The 19,031-nt window shown below is 45.3% G+C and overlaps 1 protein-coding gene across 12 annotated transcripts in view; it reads left to right on the top strand.

Moving 5' to 3' along the window:
- Positions 1-19,031, top strand: part of LOC137357514 (GRB10-interacting GYF protein 2-like) — a 113,287-nt gene that overhangs the window by 76,491 nt on the left and 17,765 nt on the right. For 10 of the 12 annotated variants that reach the window (XM_068023865.1, XM_068023864.1, XM_068023867.1 and 7 more), the window contains 8 exons: positions 45-142; positions 2,868-2,975; positions 5,143-5,243; positions 5,951-6,039; positions 8,085-8,219; positions 9,423-9,566; positions 11,302-11,523; positions 18,614-18,703. In XM_068023865.1, the coding sequence (XP_067879966.1) occupies positions 45-142; positions 2,868-2,975; positions 5,143-5,243; positions 5,951-6,039; positions 8,085-8,219; positions 9,423-9,566; positions 11,302-11,523; positions 18,614-18,703 (987 nt within the window). The remainder of the gene's footprint in view (positions 1-44; positions 143-2,867; positions 2,976-5,142; positions 5,244-5,950; positions 6,040-8,084; positions 8,220-9,422; positions 9,567-11,301; positions 11,524-18,613; positions 18,704-19,031) is intronic. The other 2 variants (XM_068023872.1, XM_068023869.1) reach the window with 2 other exon arrangements.

Below are 19,031 nucleotides of genomic sequence, written 5' to 3'. Positions count from 1 at the left end.
ACTCGGATTTTATTTTTCAAATGGAGTTTGTTTGGTCTTGGTAGGGCGATATGGACCAGGGGAGACTGAAAAAGCAGCGGGAGTTGGCAGCTGCCTTGTATCATCAGCTTCAGTACCAGCAATTTGTGCAACTCATAAACAGGTAAAGAGAAAAGGCATTCTGAGCTGTACAGACTGTAAGGCATTCCCAGATCTGCAATATTTCTTTCGTTAACCATTCATTCCGCCCTCCTTCCCCCTCCCCTCTCAGGCCCCACCCAACTTTGTGCACCAAGCAATGTCAAAACATTGCATCAAAATATTTCTGCAACTTTCGGATGCCTCATTGAGTCACCTATTCCCTAGTGTGATCTGGGGCCGTACACACTGGATGATGCTCGGTTGATCCCTGGTCTGTACGGACTTGAACCCTGCCAGGGGCACTGTTTCAGGTGCCATTGTTGGTCTCTGTGGCTTACAGCCTACTCCTGCAGGTGGTGCCCCACTGTTGGGATACAGTGGATCGATTCCTGGCCCAAATTGGGACTCCAACTGCCGTGACTACGTAATGTTAACAAGATGTGCTGTCGTCCTTGCAATCTTCAATCCAGTCTTACCTTTTATGAAGCCTTTGTGCTAGTCTAGATGAATGGTGTTGATATTGGGAAATGGAGCACCTTTTGCACTCATTGCTGGCATTAACCACTCTCCGATTAAGGTGTATCATGGGCTAAATAGAGTAAAGTTCAGTCTGCACTACCCCAGTGGTGGACCTCAACTCCCCGTTGGAGAAACTCATGCCCTTCTGCATTGGTGTCGTCTCTTGATTTCCCCCTACTAGTCATTTTTTGTGGTCTCCAAGATTGCTTAATGTATACAAAATAGGTAGACAGTGGTGTGTGGGCCCACCATCACTAGGGTCTGTGTTCACACGACCATATATTGGTGGGAAAGGAGAGGCTTCAATCTCAGCAGTTTGGCCTGGTTCTGAACCCTAGGTTCCCAAGTTGATTGGAGTAATTGTATGTTAACAAGGTATTGTGCTTCTCCTGTGAACTTTGTCACGGAAGATCCACTACTCTAAGTCTCCACGCGGATTTGATCAAATAGTCAGTTCTTGACAGGCATTCAAAGCACTTCGGCCGCAGCAGGCATCAAACAGTTCTTTCAACGATGAGTGCAGCAATAGGTCAACTTGAATTTTAAAACCAACTGCATCTCAGTCGAAACTTTACTTCAGTAATACTAACAGTCTCTTCAAATAAAAGGCTTTTTCTTCCTCCTTGGGCAATTAACGTGGCCTGTAGCTCCTTGTAGAATTTTTGCTGAGAAAAATAGACAGCTGTGCTCTTCAGTAGCATGCTTCGCTGGAGAGTGTCTCAAACTGGTTTCAGCTGGTTTTTACACAGTTAAGTGGAAACATTATACCATGTAACCCCTCTCTCCTGCTGTTGCCTTGGTAACAAAATGCAGCTGGCACACTGTGCCTCATGAATCCAAAAGCTTCTCTCCCTGTCTTAAAGGTAAACTGTTTTTAACAGTCTTAAAGGCACACTGTTTAAATCTGAGGAGAAAAAAAATACGGTTCTGAGACACTTCCCATCCAGCTGAGACTCAGATTTAGTGCTGTGGTAGTTTTGCCTGGAGTGGAATTGGCTGTAGAACAGAAGAACACCAAGCTTCGCAGCTGGTAAATATAGCACCTGCTTTTAGCCCAGAGCTTTCCGGATTGGAAGGTCCCACTTCAGCTCGTGGTTTGTGCTGTTATCTGATCTTCTTTGGGGTGGTGCATTTGGTCTCCGCGCCCTTCTGACACTAGACGTGAGAAAGATTTAGCTGGGATTTTCTACCCCTGGTTGCTGCTAGAAAATGTCCCTCTGTGGGAATCTGGCTCAGTTATGATGGTTGATGAGGCTCCTTTGACAGCACTTTCCAAATCCATGTCTACCACGTAGAAGAACAAGGGCAGTAAATGCATGGGAACACCACCACTTGCAAATTCCCCTTCAAGTCACACGCCATCCTAACTTGGAACTGCATTGCCAGCCCTTCACTGTCATTTGATCAAAATCCTGGAACTCCCTCCCTAACAGCACTGTGGGCGTACCTAGATCTTACAGAATGCAGCGCTTCAAGAAGGTGACTTATCACCACCTTCTCGACGGCTTTTGGGGATGGGCAGTAAATGCTGACCTTGTCAGCGCTTGCATCCCATGAACGAATTAAAAAAAAAACTACTTGAGAGTTAAGAATCCATTACATATTTGTAGGACTTGCAGCCCCACGTAGTCCGGGTTGGATAGGAAGTCTTTTCTGAAGAGCAATAGTGAAGCAGTTGGGATTTTACAACATGCCAGCAGCTTTTATGGCTGTTTATTTTTCTGGAGCCAGCCCATGTGTTGTCAGATTTATTGAATTCAATTTCACACTTCCTATGGTAGGATTTGAACTTGACTCCAGATCCAACGCGGTAACCAATACATTACTGCACCCTTTGCCATTAGTGTTATTTTGAGGGCAGGGAGTTGTGCAGTTTTAAGTTGAATTAGCCTTGGGCAGAGCCTGTCCACTTCCTAGTGCCCACAGTATAAAGTTTCCTCCAAGTCTGTGTTGATTGGAAATCCCAATTCGAGGCCATGATGCAGGGTGACTGGGGATGAGAAATGGTCGTTATGATGTACATAGGGAGGTGATGTTGGTGGGGGTGCTCTTGGGGATTGGGTATTTGGACAGAGCAGAGGGACCTTTACTCTGCAGTCCAGCTCTGGTACGCCTGTTCTTGTAATGACGCTTTGTGCCCAAAGAGTGGGTAAGAGTTTCAGGGAGTGGAACAACCACCCCTGCTCGTGGGTGGGAACATTTATAACGCCCCCTCCTTGTTTTTGTAGCCGGCAACAGCTTGTGCAGTGTGCACTGCAGCAGAAGACGAACATGACACCCCAACAACAGCAGCAGCTTGTGTTGTTTCTGCAGCAGATCCAGGCCCTTAAATCAAGGTAATGATGTTTATCCCCTTATATGTACTACGTTGAGAAATAACTGCAGTAACTGTTCTCTTTAAGTTAAAGCACTAAAAGAGCTAAATGAAAGCCTGAGCATTTAGTGATCTCAGTAATTGCATTTACTGTAGTGAAACCAGTATGTTGTAGCAGGGATTCATACTTGAACTGACCTTCCTTAAACTTCTTAATCCATCAATGCAATTTGAATGTTTATGTAGATTGATTTGGCACCTAGTTCATTATAGGCAGAAGCGCCTATCCCAGCATTGACGTAAGGATGCACTCCCTTTCTGTCTTGGCAGTAGACTGTTGTGAGCATTCTGTTGATGGAGGATACTCATGGACCCCCAGTTCCACAGCTCTTCCCAATGAGAACATGCCAGGCAGGGGGAATTGTGGGTACAAGACATTGTCCATTGTAGCACTGCATCAACCTGATCCAGGAGTAGCGATCACGCTCTTAGCAAAGGGGAAAATAGAACAAATGAATGTTTCACCTGCCAGTCTCATGTGAAAACCTGGTCATGACGGAATCTGCAACTACAATTCTATTTTTGTATTACCTTCGGGCGTTTTGGGAGAGGTGAAAATGAGAGGAGGCTAATGCAAGAATGTTCTTTGTGGCCACGTGGGATTTTTAACTTGGGGGTTGTATTCCCTGGAATTAGAAGATTAAGGAGTGATTTGATCAGAGTTATCAAGATATTAAGGGGAACTGATAGGGTGGAGAAAAAGTATCTTTGCTGCTTGGCCAGTCTAGGACTAGGGGCATAGCCTAAAATATTAGAGCCAGGCCTTTCAAGAGTGAAATTAGGGAACACTTCTACATGCAAAATGCTAGTTGCTAGGTCAATAATTTTTAAATCTGAGATTGATTAGATTTTATTTAACCCAAGCTATTAAGGGATATGGGATAAAGGTGAGTATATGGAGTTTCGTCACAGATTGGCCTTGAGGGGCTAAATGGCCTGCCTATGCATGCTGCTATGCTTGTGCCAATACACATGAAGGCAAATGAGTGAGAGTCGTCACTGGGCCACCAGTGCATCTGTTAGTATCTAGACAAAGATCAGCAGCAATGTCACCTGCCTGCACTGTTGGCGGTCTTCCATGGTGTCATTGTGCTCAAATTGCATTTCTTCGGGCATAACTGGAGAAAGACACCTTCTGATATGGGGGATGAAAAGAAAAAATAGCAGAACAGTGAAAATCTGAAATTAAACAGGAGATGCTGGAAGCGCACAGCAGGTAAATGAGAGGGGACTCGAATGGGCCTCCTAAAGTTAACTCTACTTTATGTTGTGTATTTCTTGTCTCTTTATTACATTAATATGAGATGTACTTGGCTATATATAATCTGCAGAATTTTTGTGGGTCAATTTTTAAGGTACTTCAAGCTCAGTAAATGAAAGGGGGGAGGTTTCTTTAGATTAGACCCAGGGAGGAATGTCCCTTTAAATGCTGCTTGGGCATGGCACAGTGCCGACCACTTAGTACCTTTTCCCAGTAGAAGTGACGTGGGCAAAGTCTGGTGGTAGTTTTCACAAGAATTCCAACGAAGTTGAGTTACAGAATGGGCTGTTTTATATTGTGAAAGGGAACAGAAGCTCGAAGAATTGTTCGCTGTCGGCTGCATTCTGTGACTTGAAAAACTTTCTTCAGTTTGGTTAATGTTTTACCAGAGCCAAGAGAGAATGCTTCCTTCGCAGTCGCAGTGGTTTAAAAGAGACTTTGAAATGGCTATCAAAACTGCGACACAATTTAAACCAATTGAAAGCATTGGGTGTGGAGGGAGGTCCTGTAGGGTGCGATTAATGGGAAGCTTGCATTTGAAGGACTGAGGTTTTGGATAGCTGCTATGTTTTCCCTCTGGGTTCTGAAGCAGGTTTCCTGTTTGCTGATTTGGGTGGTCACAGACGGAAATGGATGGAATTGTGGAATGCAGTCCAGATTTCTGGGCGATGAGCACAAAATCTGACTTCAGATATCTTCAGGCAGTAATACTGATCATATAGTATTCTGTTCATTGTTTATACCTTCATAATGGTTTGCAATAGATGTTTCTCAGTGCTGTTTGTTATATTTGTATAGTGACCACTCCCTGGGGGGGAAAAAAGATTTGGAAGCACTGAAGAGCCTCCCCCACTTTTTGTCCCCCCAGGTGTGCAGAGCAAAACTTGATTCCTGCTATCAACAGATCTATGTCAGTGCCCGAAACAGGGTCTCTCTGGGACCTTCCGACCTCCGCTTCACAGCCCTCGGGTGAGGATCCACTCTGGTGGCACCTAATACTTCATAGTTTTGAGCAGCAATTGCTGCTACTAGACTGAAACTCAGAAAAAGAAATTGTGATGTACTGGCTAGTTAGATGAATGCCAGTTCGGTTATTATCTAGATTAATATATGATAAATATGTTCATGTCAAAATCCATGTATGTTTTGCGGTGTTGCTCTCTTGTCTCTTTCTCCCCCCCCCACCCCCAAATTTTTTTCTTCTTTCATAGGCACGGATTCATGCTGGGGTACAGTGCTTGTGGGCATGCAGGTCAGCGCAGGACCAGTGATGAGAGTTTTTTTGGCTCTTTGGAAGCATTTCATCCTCAAAGAGCTTTGTGTTATAATTGTTTCCAGTGGAAGTGGCTGCTATTGGTAGAGCAGTGAGCACTATTGCCACATTGCCTGCATCAAGCTTTTTGCTACCTTCTAAAGGGCAAAGAGGAAGGATCATGTTCCACTGCACTCATGCTGGTGTGGCTGTTTCGCGATGGCCCCTGCCAGTGATGGCACAGGATAGACTCTTGCCCAGTGTAGGGGTCGCCTGTCCAAGTCAGATGTGGGGAGTGGGGTGAGGTGTGATCGTCATCCTAAAACCTGTTTTGGTGAGCGTGTGAAATTCTGGTAATTCAGAAATTGTTGATTTTAAGATTCTCTGTGTTTTGTTTTTAAAAGTGTGCACTTTCTTTTTCTAGGATGTGAAACAGGTAGTTTGTGGGATTCAGCTTCTCAGGGTCCGCTACTGGAACAAATTCAAAAACTAGAACGAGAGAAGGCTACAAAAGTAAGACCGTGGTGGTGTTTTATTGACCGTTCCACAGAATAGACTGTGCTGGCTTTTTGAAAGACCAGTTGTGCTCAGTCCCACATCCCTGCTTTTTGTCAAGAACCCTGTGAGTTCCTCATCCTAACACCTCCAGCTTCCACTGCCTTTTCAGGTAGTGTGTTCTAGATCCTGACAGATCCAAGTGGAAAAAAAATCTCTCATTTCCCCTATAGATCATTTGCCAAAAAGTTGAGTTCTGTGACCTCTGGTTATTATTACACTCGCCTGCAGGAATGGATTTTCTCTATCTATGCTATGAAAACCTCTCATCTTGAAAACCTGTAATAGGTCACCTCTTAACCTTGCCTGTTCCAAGGAAGACCGTTCTAATTTTTCCAACCTCTCTTATCTTGGGTCCCTCATCCCCGGTAATGCTGTTGATTTGCTCGTACATTATTTCTGTTATGTTGCAAAAATATTTCTGCAGTAAAATTCTTTGCCCTAGGGTCTCTCTCACTCTTACGGAGGTTTGCATGGGACCCCAATGAGTGTGTCAGTATTTGCTTAGTCCATGTACATCTGCCTGTGTTTCCAGGGGCTTCCCCACACTGAATAAATTTAGAAATCATTGTGGTACAGAACATTACATGGCTGGAATCTATTAGAAGGCGCTGATATAATGGGTTTAAACACTGAGCTACAAGAAATGTGAGCAGTTGATATTGGTCATATCAACCTGATATATTAAAACATTGCACTGATTTGCTTTCCTGGAAAATTATATTCCCATCTTTCACATCAGTCTGGCTTGGCAACAGGTTAATGGCAAATATTCCATAAAAGGGACCAAGTACATGAGGTAAGTATTTGCCCCTAAGATATCTCAATGTTTTCTTTGTAAGTATAGTAGAACCACCAATATCTTCTCTCATTGAGAGGACTCTTCCTCTTCCTACCCCATGCTGTATGCCAACTCTTGCAGCGATATGTTTCCAGGCACACCAGCATCTTTTGCTACCTGATTTGTGTCCATTCCTTGTGCGCGATCCCAGACAGTTAGTGTTGGCAGGATACTGACCGTGGGAAGTATTGCAGCCCAGCTGGATCATGCCCCCACACATGCTCTTTCCAGCAAGACTCGCAGGGTGGCCATCACCTGTAGGAGCCTTGGTGGAATTTTTTTTCACCAACTTTGGCAACCCTGTGACCGCATCGGTTGAGATTGGAGACGAGGGATTGATCATGGGGCCTTCTGGTCTGTGGTTGTTAACCACTGACTGTACAGTTGAGCTGTTCAGGGAACTGTGCGTTAAATACCTTCCAGCATTAGCGTTCAACTGCAGCTTGTAACTATTGCTTTGTAAAAATATTAGTAAGATGAAGTTTGCAAGGTTTCATGGAAAAATAACAAGACTGATGTTTAAGATAAATGTGTGTTGTGCGCACCCACAGCCCGACTGATCGTTTCTGAGGTCAAGGAAGGGGTTGGACAGGGGAGCTAACTAACTTTAAGGCAATCATTCAGCTTAAAGCAGCTCGAAGGGACACTGCCTGTGCTGAAACATGTCCGACCATGTTTACTTTTGATCATACTGGATTGTCTGGCAACGTAAAAGCTTTTTCTCTCTCCACCTCCCACCACCTACACCCTCTATGGATTGTTCAGTGACCTGTAGCAGATCATTGAGGCTGCACCTACGTTACAGCTGTACAGTAGTTTCTATTTGATGCAGGCACAGAAGCTGTAGTATAAATCTGGCATCAAGGTCCAACTCCAGAACAAAACACAGCGGGACCTTGGAGGTTAATACTCCATTCCCCCACCGCCCTTCCTCCAGATTTCTGAGAACTCTTGGTCCAGATGGAGGCAGCAACTTGTCAATGTACATTTATCCCGAGAGGTGCAAGAGAGGCGGGTGGGTGAAATGTCCAGTGTAGACCATCTCTCCTGGCACATTTTGTGATCCTTTCAGGATGGAAGTGCTCCCGGGCTCTAGGAATTGTATTGATGAAGGAAACCGCTCCCCAAATTGTCTTGGATAACAGGAGTGTTGCTTGTTCAGCTAAAGCAGGAGCGAAGAGACGTAGAACTCAGGAACAAAAGGGAAGAGGATGACAGAAAACGGCAGGATGAAATCCGATGGCAAGAGGAAGAACGCAAGCGTAGGGATGAGGATGAGCTAACTAGGAGGAAGCAGGTAATGTGTCCCTGTGTAGTTGTATCATCCTAACCCGCTCTCAGGTCTCATGAGCGTCACATGGTTTCTACTGTAGGTCAGTTGGTCTGTGGATTAGTGAAATTTGTTTTCATCTTTTCAGGTAGGACCCAAGTAACCTGCAATTGTTTCCAACTCCATATAATGTGCAGTCTGGTATAAAGCCATGTAGACCAGAATGCCCCACGGTTGTGTGCATAGCTGTTCTGAGCTGCATTGTTGCATGGTATGGGCCTCTGCTCCCTGGGTTGGCAAGAGGAGAACACTCAGATGGGCTTCGAGCTCCTGGTTGCCAGTTGTTGACACTTGCTGGAAAGTGGACGTGTGGGTGTTGACGCAGGACAGGATTGGACTTTTAGTGCAGTGCTTCCGTGGTCAAAAGACCTGCCAACATTCGTGCATGAAGAATAGCCACCTGGGGTGAGATATTGAGGGATGCCAGTGCCTGTGGAATTGTGCCCCCACACGAGTTGGCATCTGGAAGAGAAGAAAAAATCTGCGGGGATCGGGGGAGAGTAGAAAGGTGGATTTGTTTTTTTGGAAAAAAAATGTTTCTGGGATGCAGGTGATGTTCCTTCGGTATCGGTGCTCCCGCAGTGGCGTTTGAAGGAGGAGGGGGGGAATTTCCAGGATTGAGCGCTGCTGGCAATATAATTCCAAGTCAGGATGGGGTGTGGCTTGGGGATCTTTCATGCAGTGTTACCAAGACGTTGCTGCTCTTTCCCCTCTTGGTGTAGCTAAGCTTGACAAGTTTTCGGTTGCTTCTTGTAGGTAATATTGAACTGCAAGATTGTACTTTTTAAAAAAAAAAAAGCTATTTTACCTGTTGTTTTCCCCACTTGCAAACCCCCTGGCCTGCTCATCATTTCAGTCAGGTCTCTGCTGTTCTGTAGCCAGATGGCAGGAAGGGATCATAAGCAGCTCAGCTGAGTTATTCATCCTCCTCCACTCCCTTTACCCCGGTGTGTTTCTGTCACTTTGTAGATCGGGAAATTGGGCCTCATTTATATCTAGGTTCTACCTCGCAACCCGTTATTTCTCTACTAAACTGTCCCAGCATGTTGCTGTTTCATTTCTGTATTTTGGCCCACGGAGTGGGCGTGGGGAGGCCGAGTTTCCCGTGCTGCAGACTGTAGCTGACTTGGCTAACCACAGCCCGAAATAACCTGACCCGTTTCCTTCCAGGAAGAGGTGGTCCGATTTCAGAGGGAGCAGCAGGAGGAGGCTGCCCGGCGCCAAAGAGAGGAGGAGGATCGCAGGCAAGAGGAGGCCATGAGGCGGCGCGACGAGGAAGAAAGGCGGCAAATGGAGGATATCCTCCGAAAGCAGGTGATTTACTGCATCTTTACTGTGTCCTTTGACAGCTATTCATGTTGGAACTGTCATATTCCAGAGCAGTTTCTGGTGCGATTATTGTGTAACTTCAGTGACATGACTATAATAGTGACCCCTACATTTGAAACACACCTCAGATTGGAGCCTTTTGTGTGCGAAGGGGAAACTAACTTCTGCACAGGCTGCAATATCTAATCCATAATAAAATCTCCTGCAAATTCTGTGGTAACAGTGGGCGTGACTGTTCTGGAGAAGTTGTCAATTTTATCGGCTTCATTCATTTATTGTCTTCGGTCTCTGAGCATTTTATGTGGGTGGTATCACGCAGGGGTGAGAGTAGCGTACCGAGGTCCCGGCCTACAACCTTGGTTTGCTTTAGTGGAGGTTGCTTAATTGCACAAATTATTTCCAAGTGTGGATTTGTGAAGGAAAGCATCTGCCAGTTAACTTACAATCCTTTGTGGAGACTCTTATTCATGTAACTCCAGCTGCAACAGTCTGTGGAATCGTTGGCCCCTCAGTCACTCTTGAGCTTTTCCACTGCATCCGGAGAGTACTCTGCAGTAACTGAGAAACGAGACCAGTAAGGTGGGAGCCCCAGAACTCTGAATTGCAGCAAAACCTCTGCACACCCATTATGCACAACAATTCACTCTCCAGAGTTTTCACAGGGCAAAGTCTATTTCAGACTAGTGATTCAGTGCATGTTTTCTTGAGCGTGCATTTTGTCTTCATTAAATCACAGAAACCTACAACAGAGGAGACCTTTTGGCCCGTCGTGTCGGTGCTGGCTCTCTGAAAGAGCAGTTATGCTTAGTCCCATATCACTGCTTTTTGTGTCCGTAACCCTGTTAGTTCCTCATCCTCAACTACCTGTCCAACTCACTTTTCAAATTATGTATAGAATCAATTTCCACCACCATTTAAGGGAAAGCATCCACATCCGGACAACTGATTGGAAAAAATTCTTATTTCCGCTCCAGACCTTTTTACCAATGATTTTTAAATCCGTCCTCTGGTTAGTGAACACTCCCCAGAGGGAATAGTTTTTCTCTAACAAAATCTCTCATCATGAAAACCTCTAAAGCCATCTCTTAACCTTCTCTGTCCCAAGGAGAACAATCCTAACTTTTCCAATCTCCTCATAACTGAAGTCCGTCATCCCTGGTAAACCGCCTCTGTACTCTCTTGAACGAAGTGCTTAAAATTTCTGTTGTTTTTTATGTGTCTACATTCCCATGCGAGGGGGGGGTGTTGGAGCAGGCTCATTGTAGGTGCTGATCCACAGAGCAAAATGATTACACTCCAGCATAACTTTTCTGTCACCTATTTTCCCATTTGAAGGGATAGGGGTGGAAAAGCTAAGACTCCTGTTAATGATGGAGGATATTGGTCGTTTCACTATTTCTGCAGAGTTCTTTGAGGTAAATACTTGCCCCAGGCACCTCATCCCCTTTACAGTTTATCTCATGATCATATTGCCAGACTGGACAGTTAAGAAATTAATTGTGTTGTCAGTCGATACATGGAAAGCACAGCACAGAAACAGGCCATTCAGCCCAGTTGGTCTCTGCTTGTTTATGCTCCATATGAGCCTCCTCCCATCTTATTTTCTCTCAGCCTATCCGCATAATCCTTCTGTTCTTTACTCCCTTGTATTTATCCGGCTTCCCCTTTAATGCATCTGTACTGTTCTTCTCAACCAAGCCCTGTGGTTGTCTTGTTCCAGGAGAAAGACCGGCGGCAGCAGGATGAAACCCGGCGGTGGCTGGAGGAAGAAGAGAGCAGGCGCCAGCTGGAGGAAGAGGCCAGGCGCAGGCTCGCCGAGGAGGAGGAACGGAAACGTAAGGAGTTGGATTTGCAGCTTCAACGGCAACAGGAGATACTGAGGCACAGGCAGCAGCAGGAGGCACTGAGACGCTTGCAGCAGCAGCAGTTAGCACACATAAAGGTACTCCTCATATGTCATTGCCGGCTACGTACTTTTAAGTAAGATGTGTTTGATATGCCTCACTCTAGTAATACTTGTACTCTGAGGGCATTTGCATTACAGCTTTCCTTCACCCTGGCACCTTTTACAGACGTGCTGTTCCATGTACCCCGGAACTCCGTTCACAGGTGTGGATTCTGACTGAACTGGGATTAACTGCCTCTTTCTCTTGCTCTTCAGAAGGCAAGGGGATGTAGATAGAGGGCAGAGTTATCCCAGTCTAGTACAGCAAGTGAAAGGGTCATGTTAAAAGCCTTGTGGAGTTTTATTCCCCTCTTCCTTCGGGGCAGTGCCTCGCTTCCTAGCAGCTGTCCTGTGATCAGAGTTCACTGAATTCGATATGCCATCAGTCAGTAATTGGTCGGAATTGGTAGAGACAGAGATTTGGGATAAAAGTTGTTTCCTGATTGGCAGGATGTGATGCATCATTGTTGTGTACTGGAACCTTTCTACTATACAGTATATATTTGTACATGTATGTATACATATATGTGTACTTGGATGAAGAATTATACATGTAAGTTTGCAGATGACAGCAAGTTGTGTGAATAGGAGCAAGAAGTTACAAAGAGACATAAACCACATCAGTGGGCTAAACTATGGTAGATGGCATTCAGTGATCTCGCCCTTGACTAGGGTGTGCTGAATAAGCCACCTGGTACTTCCGTAGTGCCTTTAAGCACGTTTATCAGTATTTGTAAGGTTTACTACTAATAAGATTTGTTAGTATTGGCAAAGCTTTATCATTGCTAAGGTCTGTTAGATTCACGGTGTGCAGATTACAAGCTGAGTATGGAGATTCAAGTTTGGTGTGTGGCGACTTTGGTGAAGGGGGAGGAGGTGCTCCATTTTTCTTTTTTTCCTGTTTTTTTTAACCCTCCAGTATTTGGTTCTTGCCTTGGTGCACTGGAAGGAGCAGTATAGTCTACTTATATAGTCTGTAAAGTTAAGGTAATGTACAACCTGTGGCATGTGGGAAGTCTTGGACTCACCATGTGTCCTAGACACAAACAGCTGCAGGAAGTGTCACCGGCTGCAGAAGCTTGAGCTCCGGGTTTCGAAACTCGAGTGGTGGCTGGAGTCACTGTTCATTTGTGAAATGGAGGACTATGTGGATAGCACGTTTAGAGAGGTGGTCACACCACAGATTAGGAGCATGCAGGCAGAAAGGGAATGGTTGACCAGGCAGTCTAAGAGAAACAGGCAGGTAGTGCAGGAGTCCCCTGATGTCATGCAGGCCCCCACCTGCCAAGAATGAGGCATATTAATTTTGTCATATGAACATTGATTTTAAACTTGCTGGGAAGAAGAGATGGCCTGTTACAAGGGCTGCCAGATACTTGGCTGAAAAACATTTGCATGCTAACAGTGCTTGTGGAGACAAAAGGACCATTCCCTGCCACATTCAACACACAATGGATTTTGATCACCAGACATTGAAGGTGTAAGGAGGAGCATTCCAGAGACTACTAAAATGATGTAATCCACAAAAGCCAGGACTGGTTAAACCAGCTGGTGACATGACTAATAAGCTGGTCCAGGGTTTTTTGAACTAACCACAGAGTTTTGAACTCAGGAAAAAAAGACTGTTTGCTCCTGGAGTGAGAAGACCTCTCCTGTCTGCTGCCATCTCTTTCTCACAAGCCACTGTGGACACATGAACTTCAAGAGAGAAAAGTCTCCTACATCGAACAAGGTTTAAGAATAATACTGGGCCCCAATGAAAAGCAAGACCTACCTACAATCAAGAATTTCACAGCGAGCTCGAAGAACAGTAACCAAAGCCATCTTCAGATATTGCCTCAAACTTTTCCACTTTATTTCTTCTGCTCTTATCTGTCTCTATCTACATGTGTATATTGTGTATGCATGCTAGTGTGGACGCGTTGAGTATCCGTAGGCGTTAACCGAATTAGAGTTTAAGTTTAATAAAGTTCAACCTTTTTTCTTTAAACCTAAACAAACTTGTTTGGCTAGTTTCTTTACCTTATAATTGGAAGTTAGTGAGCAAGGATTCACTAAGGGGGAGCTTAAAAGTGTGTTAAAAGTTAAACCCTGTTACGGTAAGACCAGGTGAAGGCTAAGAGGGAACCCTAGATCCCTTTCTCACCTGGTCAAAACACCTGATATGATTTCACGAGCTAATCAGTTTTCCATTTTGGATACTGATGAGGGTGATGGTTCCTCAGAGGAGTGCAGTCAGGGCCCAGTTGGTAGCACCAGAGGTGGCTCAGCTGCACAGGAGGGGAGGAAGAGGAAAGGAAGAATAGTAGTGATAGGGAATTCATTAGTTAGATGAATTGATTGGCGTTTCTGCGGCACTAAATGTGACTCCAGGATGGTGTGTTGCCTCCCTGGGTTAAGGATGTCATGGAGAGGCTGCAGGGCATTTTTCTGGGGGAAGGTGAACAGCCAGAGGTCGTGGTCCCCATTGGTACCAATGACATAGGTAAGAAGGGGCATGAGGTCCTGAAAGCAGAGTTTAGGGAACTAGGAAAGAGATTAAAAAGCAGGACTTCAAAAACAGTAATCTCAGGATTACTCCCAGTCCCACATGCAAGTGAGCATAGGAATAGGAGAATTGAGAATTTGAACACGTGACTGGAGAACTGATGTTGGAGGGAGAGCATCAGATTTCTAAGACATTAGAACTAGTTCTGGAGCAGATGGGACCTGTACAAGATGGGCAGGTTGCATCTTGGCAGGACTGGGACAAATATCCTTGCAGGGAGATTTGCTAGTGCTGTAGGGGAGGGTTTAAACTAAATTGTCAGGGGATGGGAACCTGATAGGGAGCTCTGATAGGATGGAAGCAAAACTGCTAACTAGTCAGGGGTGTGGGAACCAGGAGCAAGTATCCGAGAGGAATACCAAGGTGCACAGAATACTGGGGAAGATAGCACGAGAGTAGGGAATAGTACGTTATTATGTGGGGTCAGAGTAAGAGAGAAAGTAATAAAGTCTGAATCAGGGTTAATGTGCATGTATGTGAATGCACGGAGTGTGGTTAATAAGACTGGTGAGGTACAGGCGCAGATCGCCATGTGGAAATATGTTGTGGCTGTAACAAACCTGGTTCAAAGATGGGCAGGACTAGGTGTTAAATATTCCTGGATACAAGCTGTTTAGGAAAGGGAAAAAAGGGGGGAGGGGTGGTGGTATTGATTAAGGAGAGCATTTCAGTGCTGGAGAAAAAGGATGTCCCAGAGGAGTCGAGGACAGAATCAAATTGGCTAGAGCTAAGGAATAAAAAAGGTGCGGTTACATTGCTTGGTGTTGTCTATAGGCCACCAGCTAGTGGGAAGGTTATGGAGGAACAAATTTGCAAGGAAATTAGAGAGCTGCAAAATTATAGGATAATTTTAATGGGGAACTTTAATTATCCAAACATAAACTGGGATAAGTGTAAAGGGCAAGAGTTCCTAGAGTGTGTTCAGGAAAATTTCCTACATTATGTTGCTAGTCCAGCAAGAAAGGAGGCACTGCTAGACCTAGTTCTTGGAAATGAGGTGGGCCAAGTGGATCAGGTATCAGCAGGAGAGCATTTCGGGGATAGTGATCATTGTATCATAAGGTTTAGGCTGACTATGAAAAAGGACAAAGAGCAATCCAGGGTAAGAATAATTAACTGGAGGAAGGCCAATTTCAATGGGGTAAGAATGGAGCTGGGGTGAATAAATTGGAGTCAAAAGCTGGCAGGAAAACCAGTAGCTGAACAATGGGCTACCTTCAAAGAAGAGATAGTTTGGGCACAGTCAAGGTATTTTCCCTCTAAGGGGAAAAGTAGGGCAAACAAATCCAGAGCTCCCTGGATGGCAAAAGAGGTAGAGATTAAGATAAAGAAGAAAAAGTGTGCTTATGACAGATGTCAGTAGAGAATACCATCGAGAACCAGGCTGAATGTAGAAGGTCCAGAGAAGAAGTGAAAAAGCAATTAAGTGAAGCAAAGAGAGAGCATGAGATAAGACGGGCAGCAAGTATTAAAGGAAGTTCCGAAGTTTTTTTATAGGCATATAAATAGTAAAAGGGTGGTAAAAGGAGGATTGGGGCAGACTAGAGACCAGAAAGGGGATTTACACATGGAGGCAGAGGGCATAACTGAGGCATTAAATGAATACTTTGCATCGTCTTTGCCTGGGTTGCATCTTCTTCCTTGGTAATGTTGAAAGAGGAGATAAGTCAGACACTAGAGGGATTTAAAATTGATCAAGAGGAAGTATTAGATAGGTTGTCTGAACTTAAAGTGGGTAAAGCACCAGGGTCGGATGAGATGCATCCAAGGATACTGAGGGAAGTGAGGGTGGAAATTGCAGAGGCATTGGCCATAATTTATCAGTCATCCTTAGACTCGGGGGTGGTGCCAGGGGACTGGAGAATTGCAAACGTTACACCCTTGTTCAAAAAAGGGTATAAAGATAAGCTCAGCAACTACAGGCTAGTCAGTTTAACTTCAGTGTTGGGATAACTTCTAGAAGAAATAATTCAGGACAAAATCAATAGTCACATGGACAAATGCAGGTTAATTAAGGAAAGCCAGCACGGATTTCTTAAGGGAAAATCATGTTTAACTAACTTGCAGGCCTCTACTGTGACGATTCTGTGAAGCAGTCTGATTTCTACGGAAGGATATTGAGGCGGTAACAGAGGGTTGATGAGGGCAATGCTGCTGATGTGGTGTACATGGACTTTCAAAATGTGTTTGATACAGTGCCACACACCAGATTTGTGAGCAAACTTGTAGCTCAAGGAATAAAAGGGACGGTCGCAACATGGATGCGAAGTTGGTTGAATGACAGGAAACAAAGAGTATTGGTTAGGAGATGCTTTTTGGACTGGAGGAAGGTTTGTCGTGGAGTTCCCCAGGGATCAGTGTTGGGACCCTTGCTTTTCCTGATATATATTAATGACCTAGACATTGGTGTACAGGGCATAATTTCAAAGTTTGCAGATGATACAAAACTTGGAAGCATTGTGAACTGTGAGGAGGATAGTGTGTAACTTCAAAAGGGCATAGACAAGTTGGTGGAATGGGCAGACAGGTGGCAGATGAAGTTCAATTCAGAGAAATGTGAAGTGATTCATTTTGGGAGGAAGAACATGGAGAGACGATGTAGAATAAAGGGCACAATTCTAAAGGGGATGCAGGAGCAGAGGGACCTAGATGCATAAGTCATTGAATGTGGCAGGGCAGGTTGAGAGAGCAGTTAATAAAGCCTACAGTATCCTGGGCTTCATTAATAGGGGCATAGAGTACAAAGGGCAAGGAAGTTATGCTAAACTTGTATTAGAGACTAGTTCAGCCTCAGCTGGAGTATTGCGTCCAATTCTGGGCGTCGCTCTTGAGGAAAGACGTGAGGGCATTGGTGAGAGTATAGAAGAGATTCACAAAAATGGTTCCAGGGATGAGGAATTTCAGTTAAGATAGATTGGAGAAGTTGGATGGTACATGGATGATAGAATGAAGGGTATGTAGGTAGTTTGATCTTCGAGTAGGTTTAAGGGTCGGCACAACATCGTGGGCTGAAGTACTGTGCTGTATTGTTCTATGTTCTAAGTTAGGACTTTGCTTGGAGAAAGAAGGCTGAGGTGATTTGATTGAGGTATTCAAAATCATGAGGGATCTGGACAGAGGAGATAGAGAGAAACTGTTCCCACTCGTGAAAGGATTGAGAATGAGAGGGCACAGATTTCAAGTATTTGGTAAGAGAAGCCAAAAGTGACATGAGGAAAAACTTACACACAGCGAGTGGTTAAGCTCTGGAATGCACTGCCTAAGAAAGTGGTGGAGGCAGATTCAATTTAAGCATTCAAAAGGGAATTAGAGAGTTATACGAAAGGGAAGAATGTGCAGGATTATGGGGAGAAGGCAGGGAAATGGGACTGAGGGGGTTGTTCTTTCGGAGAGCCAGTGCAGCACGATGGGCTGAATGGCCGCCTTCTGTGCTGTGACGTAGAGGCCTGCTACCCAACCCAAACCTGATGGGACCCAATGACGTGTTGGGTTCAGGTCGGGCCGGGACCGTCTTCCCGGGCCGGCTTTCAGGCTCTGGTTGGGTCGGGCCGGACGCACAACAGTAGGTGCTCTGCTGGTAAGTATTAAAAATAAAAAAACTTACCTGAGCTCAGAGTCTGGTACGAAACCGAGTCTGCACGGTGAGCGAGTGACGTCACTATGACGTCTCGCGCATGCGCTGCAGACTTGGTGTCAGGAAAGTAAGTAAAGGGATGATCGGGTTGAGTAGTGGCGGGGGCGGGTTGGGCTCGGGGAAAAATCGGAGGGACTGTGGCCGGCTCGGGCCCTCTGGGGTTTGGGTCAGGTTTTTTTTCCTGACCTAAAGCAGGCCTCTGCTGTGACGATTCTGTGAAGCAGTCTGATTTCTATGGAAGGTAATTGTTCTGTGTGCTTTTCAAACACTGGGGGACATTACTCAGCAGCAGCTGAATTGGCGAGGTCCCTGGTTGGGAGCTGATTCGAAACATGAAGATGGGGAATCCCTGACGAGGGCCATGGAATAGAATCGGACAACAGAAATTAACATCAGCACTTGACTGCTGGTGCTGAAGCCTGAGACAAGCTCAGAGGAGCGATGGAGCTTGACGATGTGAAGTTACAGGTGGGAGATCCCACATCCTTCATGATTAATAACTCCCCCATTCATGGACGAGACCAGAATTAGGGGTCATGAATATGAAAGTCACCGTGAGATCCAATAAGGAATTCAGGAGAAACTTCTTCGCCAGAGAGTGGTGAAAAGGTGGAACTCGCTATCACAGGGAATAGTTGGGATGAATAGTAAAGATGCATTCAAGTGGATGCTAGATAAGCACTTGAGGGAGAAGAGAGTAGAAGGATATGCTGACAGGCTGAGATGGAGAGTGGGAGGAGGCTCGTGTGGAAATGCTGATAGTGAGATGAAGAGGAATGGAAGGAGGTTGGTGTGGAGCAATACGGCTGGGACAGACCTGAAGGGCCGAATGGCCTGTTCCTGGGCTGTAGATTCTATGTAACTATAAGTTGCAATATAAGACTCGGCTGTTGTTCTTTCATCAGATTCCTTCTTCCACGTGGGGGCAGCAATCCAACTCCGTACCACCTCTTCAGAAGCTGGAGGAGGAACGGGAGCGACAGCGCAGGGAGGAGGCAAGTCAGATATGAATACAGTTTATTATTTAAAGTTGTGTCCCTGTATAGTCCCACGTTGCTTGTCGCATGCGGTCTTGTAGTTTGTGCAAGAACTTGTCTCTTGTTTGAGCCGAGCTGGCGTGTATTGAGAGACTATCCAGCAACATGTGGCATCACACCCCGAACCTGAATGTGTCCTTGCCCCACATTCACGGGTGCCTGTTTCTTTCCATGTGGTCAAGTGCATAGTGGTTCGCAGCAGGGTCCCGAGTTGATTTTCTGACCCTGCCACCCAGATGCTGAGAATTCCAGCTCCCCGATTATTGCCCTGGCGAAGACCAAGTAA

The sequence above is a fragment of the Heterodontus francisci genome, chromosome 48, assembly GCF_036365525.1.
Source record: "Heterodontus francisci isolate sHetFra1 chromosome 48, sHetFra1.hap1, whole genome shotgun sequence".
NCBI classification, from domain to species: domain Eukaryota; kingdom Metazoa; phylum Chordata; class Chondrichthyes; order Heterodontiformes; family Heterodontidae; genus Heterodontus; species Heterodontus francisci.
This window is presented reverse-complemented; position numbering and strand designations above follow the sequence as displayed.